Source organism: Silene latifolia, chromosome 4, assembly GCF_048544455.1.
Source record: "Silene latifolia isolate original U9 population chromosome 4, ASM4854445v1, whole genome shotgun sequence".
Lineage (NCBI taxonomy): Eukaryota > Viridiplantae > Streptophyta > Magnoliopsida > Caryophyllales > Caryophyllaceae > Silene > Silene latifolia.
In genome coordinates, this window is record NC_133529.1 from 38,740,786 (window position 1) to 38,745,914 (window position 5,129).

The window sequence follows — 5,129 nt, forward strand, 5'->3', positions numbered from 1 at the left end:
AATCAATTGATATGATCTCAAGTGAAACTAGAAACAACATACTTATGATTTTCAATACAGGGTACACATGCGTACATCTAGCTACCCCCTAAATCCCTAACCCTCCTAGACGCGAGCTTCTTTTGAGGCAATAAGACAATGTTGATGATATGCCTTTACATCATTTCTTTGCTTACATCAAGTTTATCTGAAGTGTGATTCTTTTTTCATTTTGTTGATCCAAGTGGTTTGTGTTCTGCCTTGTAGCTTGATTACTATTATAGTTCAATCCATATTATAATTCACATATTCTCATTTATAACGGGTATATCCGTCACAAACTTGCGACAGGTCAACTACTACTCATGTGTTTAGTTAAGACAAAACATCGTCACAATTTATATACAGAGCAGTATATAACACAACCGTACAAAAGATTAATTGAAATTAGAGAGACTAACTTAAATCAATTCACAACATCGACTACACTTATTTTCAAAGTCGTTAGTTACTTTACGATAGCAAATTTACCGTTCTCACATTCAAGAACTTACATATTCTACCACTTCAGTTAAAAATAAAACATTATTTAGAAACCGTGCAACGCACGGGCACAAAATCTAGTTTGTGTTAAAATTAAGTGGAAAAAAAACAAAATGGGCCTTAGACGAAAAATTAAAATGCGTGAAGTCCAACCTGAATTTGGCAACAAAAAGTAGATCTTGTTCTAGTCACGAGTGACGACCAAGCAATCCGAAAGAAGAAGAAGAAGAAGAAGAAGAAGAAGAAGAGGAAAAAATGGGGGGAGGAATGGAAGCAAACAAGAACAAATTCATCGAAGATTGGGGTAGTGCTCGTGAAAATCTCGAGCTTAACTTTCGTTGGACTCGTCGTAACTTCGCTCTCATTGGTATTTTCGGAATTGCAATCCCTGTTCTCGTTTACAAGGGCATCGTTCGTGAATTCGTAATCTTCTCCTTCTCTCTTTTTATTTTTTATTTTTCTGTCATTTCATTCTTATGGGTTTTCTCTATTCTGTTTCTTTGTTTTAGATCTACTTTGTTATTGGGTTTGGATTGGATTAGTCAAATTGATTGAATGATTGGAATCTAGGGTTTTAATCTGGGTTTCATCAAAAAGTTGGGGTTTTATTTGCGTTGGATAAAAATGTGGATTTTTGTTTGTTGGGTTTTATTATTTAGAATTGCTGATAAAGTCGGTGTTGATTTTGTGGGTTTAATTAATATGTAGGATGTAATATTAGACGGATCAATTTCAGTATGGGGTTTTGTACTGGTTGGTTGTGAGCCCGCCCAGAGCGTCGCTTTGTTAGGTTTATTTATTAATGTGACTGTTTGAGACTGTAATGTGGCAAGGATTGTTGATCTGGGGGTCTTTGAGCTAAGTGGGTGTGGCTTTGGGTATCACACATGTTTGCTAATTTCATTGCAGAGGTCCGCGGTTGCTTCTATTTAAAGTTCTGCACACCTAACCTTCTTGTTGTCGTTTTGTTTCGGTCACTTTTGGTTTAGTTAGTTGGAGTTTATGAATAAGGAAACAGACTTAATTTATGCCAAGAAATGGGGATTGTTGAGGGGAAGGATTGTGTATTATTTGATCAAAAGCTTCAGATGTGTTGAAACTAAGTTATGAACCTATGTGATTGAGTAGTGATCTCAGTTAGGGTATGGCAAAGGCAAGGTATCTGTAAGATGCCAGTCTTTTGTATGCATAAAATGGGTTCAATCTTGGACATTGTTATCTACTGGAGAGAGTGAATGGCAGCCATTATTTAATCACTGGTCATTGCATCTGAGTTGTGATTTGGGAGGGCTTCGAAGTAAGGAATGAGAGATTATTGTTGGTTTTGTGGACCTTCTATACCAGAAAGGATTGCTTGCTGTGTATTTGTTTGATTTCGAGTGAGATATACTAGAAATACAATTTGGATGATAAAATTTAGTAGAGTGCTTTTGTTTTTGGGGTCAAAAACATTTTGGAGTTCAAAAAGGTTTTATGAAGAGTCTATTAATTTGATTTACTCTTGGAGAGAAGGAAAGTACTTTGGGTTCTTTAGTGATTGTAGTATTTGAAAGTGATTATGTACTACTCCCTCCAAGTCTGTTTTATCTTCTTTTTTTCCTTATTGAGCTTAGTTACATTATCTTCCCTATTTCCTTATTTGGACATATAATTTTGCTTTCAAGGACAAAAATACCCCTCACCATTTTATCCTAACAACTCTACCCTAACCCCTCACTATCTCCTCTGCCACTTACAATACATCACCTCCGCTAGCTGAACGTCGTGCGGGTCTACACCACAAGATTTCTCTCTCCCTCAACCACATTCCAAAACTCACACCACCACTCGAAAATCCTAGATCGAGAGATTTTACGGGTAAGAAAGGACATTTTGTGGTGGGATATGAGTTTTTATGGATTGAAGTGGGTGTTTTGCATGGTGGGGGTAATTTTCGAGGTGCAAGATTCGACTTTCGCCGGTGGGTAGGCGTCTCTAGAGGTGTTTTGTGGGTGATAACAGTGGTGGGGCCGTGGGGGAGATAATTCGATGATTTTGGGTTGGCTTCTCGTTGGTGGTTGGGCTGGGTCACACTGGCGGCAAGGGATGACGTGTGGTTTGTTTGGCTAGGCAGGTGGTGATTGGTTGGTGGAGGTTAGAGCAGAGTGGTGGTGAGTTGGTAGCGGTTAAGGCTGGCGTAGTGGTGGTTGAGTGTGTGTTAGGGATAAGTGGGTGTTGGTTGAGACATGTGAGCGAAAGTGATGGGAAGATATGAGAGTACAGAAGTAAATGTCATTCCTTTAATTTTGACACCCAAACAAAAGGAAGATAAAACTGAATAGGAGTTTTGAAGCTGTACTCTGTTGACATTATGCATTCAAGTTGTATCTTGAACGAGGTGTTTTGGCTTGTGCCTCATCCTAGGGGCGCTTTCTATGGTGCTCGGACTCGTACGACGTACGGGTACGGATACGAATCCTTGTGTCCGACACTTAAAAGTCGTAAAATCAAGGATATGAGGACACGAATAACTAACGGATACGGCATTATTTGGACACGGTCGATGTATCCAATTTTCATATTTGGACACGGTCAACATGTGTCCAAAATTCTGAAGAGTAAAAAATTTCAATGCCGAAAGCAAGTAGGTTGGTAAAAGTAATACTCCCTCCAATTTCATTTATTGTTCCTCTTTCCCTTTCCATCCATTTTCCTTATTGTTCCCTCTTTCCTTTTTTGGACAACTTTGTGTGGCCCAAAATCAATTTAATGTGGGGTCATGTGTATTGTGTGGTCCACATTAATTCCCTTATTTGTTATGCCAAAAAGAAAGGGGAACAATAAATGAAATTGGAGGGAGTAGTATATTAAAATATACTTTGGATATTTGAATAAAAAGCATGTGAGTTCCCCATAAAATTAAAAGCATGTGGGTTCCCCACCAATAGTGACGGTAAAAAGTAACAATAAAAAATTTTCCACTTCTCCATAAATTTACTCCTCACCACATAATAATTCAATTAAAACAAAAGAAACATAAGAGTCTTCATCTTCTTCACGAGTTATCAATGGCTTCCAATCCCATGTCATCTTCTCAAGCACCCAAGGTACACGTTTTTCTTTTTTCTTTTTAATTCTGAAGTGTCCATTTTCCCTCTTGCCGTCTGGTCACGAATTTCGTGTCCGTACCCGTGTCGTGTCGTACGGACACAGGTACTCCAGGGGAAGTGGCGAGTCCGAGCACCATAGAGCGCTTTTTTTTTTAAAACTAAGGGTAGGACATCAAGTTCTTTAGCCAAGTATGAATCTTTGATGACTTGACATGTGTGATATACTCCTTTCAGTGATTCATTACACCGTGGCTACTGGCTAGAGCTATGTTTGCTTCTATTTATATACAAAGTAGCTCATGTTATGGTGTTCTTTTACAAGTTGCTTCTTATTGGCTCTTAAGCTGCTCATCTGTTCTACTGTAGTGATGACTGATGAGGGTGTCTCTTAGGTAGTGCTGGCAAACAATGACATTATCCGAAAACACGATACAACGACCCATTTATGCGAGTAGGTTCACACGAAAATGACACAATTTAATTTGATATTGATTGCACAGTTACACCCCTTGATAGATCATGTGGTCTGCTAGGTATTTGGTGTGTATATTTACTATTCCCGGTTCAAAACAAAATTCCCTTGTAGAGTTGTAGTGGTATTTTAGTTCCAATTTTCGGCTGGGGTTGCTGGACTTTTGGCTACTTAATTACAGCTCTTACCAAATTTAGCTCATTTTGTACAACGAGCGATTTACCAGTGACAGTGTTATCACGGACTCAGGCATAGGTGCCAGTCAGACACGGATAAGTAACCAAGTATCAAACTCGATATTTTGCAATATATTGCACTCAGGTAGTTAATACGAGGAAAGTTCGGGGGCACATTTTCACAACAAATTGTGTTTCAGTTGTGGCTCACGACTTATCAAATCGGGTTTAGTGTACTTGTTCAATTATCTGCTGTCATTTTCCTTTTGTGTGGCTCTTAAGTGTTTTCTATTCTTGTACTCGTGGAGTGTTGTTCATTTGCATTTCTGAACTTTTGATCAACATCTTAATGGTTGTGACAGCACATGCAAGATGAGGATGCTGGAAGACCCTATAGAAAGTTCCTCTGAATATTCTTGTCACCTTCACAAATAACGGTGTTTGAAGCAAAACTAGACTTTGTTGGCCACAAGAATATTTTCTTTTCGACGATGGGTATTTGTATTTCAACTTATGCCTTGTTTTACGCTTTGTACGGATGTACACCCTTTTGAAGGGTTTTGAATGTTGTCTCTATGGTTTCGGATGTTAGAATTTAAATAAGTTGTTTGGCGGATATGACAACTTCCTTTCTTCAATCCCGCAGTTTAAACCTCTTAACACACTTGTGTGTTTGAGCTGAGTGTGTTTGAGCTGAGTTCTTTGTAGAAAACCATGCGTTTGGGATTTTCTGCAAGTGTAACTACAGTGGTTGGCATTAATGCAGGTACTAATGTTCACCGTAATTTTGTGTAAAGAGGCTGAAATGCCAGGACAATCTAATGAGTTTTCTAATCTGGCTTTTGTTTGTAAAGATACACGGGACGATTT

At 38.5% G+C, this 5,129-nt stretch overlaps 1 protein-coding gene across 1 annotated transcript; it reads left to right on the top strand.

Moving 5' to 3' along the window:
• Positions 1-739: 739 nt before the first annotated feature.
• LOC141653440 (uncharacterized) lies at positions 740-4,897 on the top strand (the record flags this gene model as incomplete). Its single annotated transcript, XM_074461205.1, is given in 2 exon segments — positions 740-945; positions 4,622-4,897. Coding segments are annotated over 2 exon segments (216 nt in total). The 3' UTR covers positions 4,670-4,897.
• Positions 4,898-5,129: the final 232 nt, after the last annotated feature.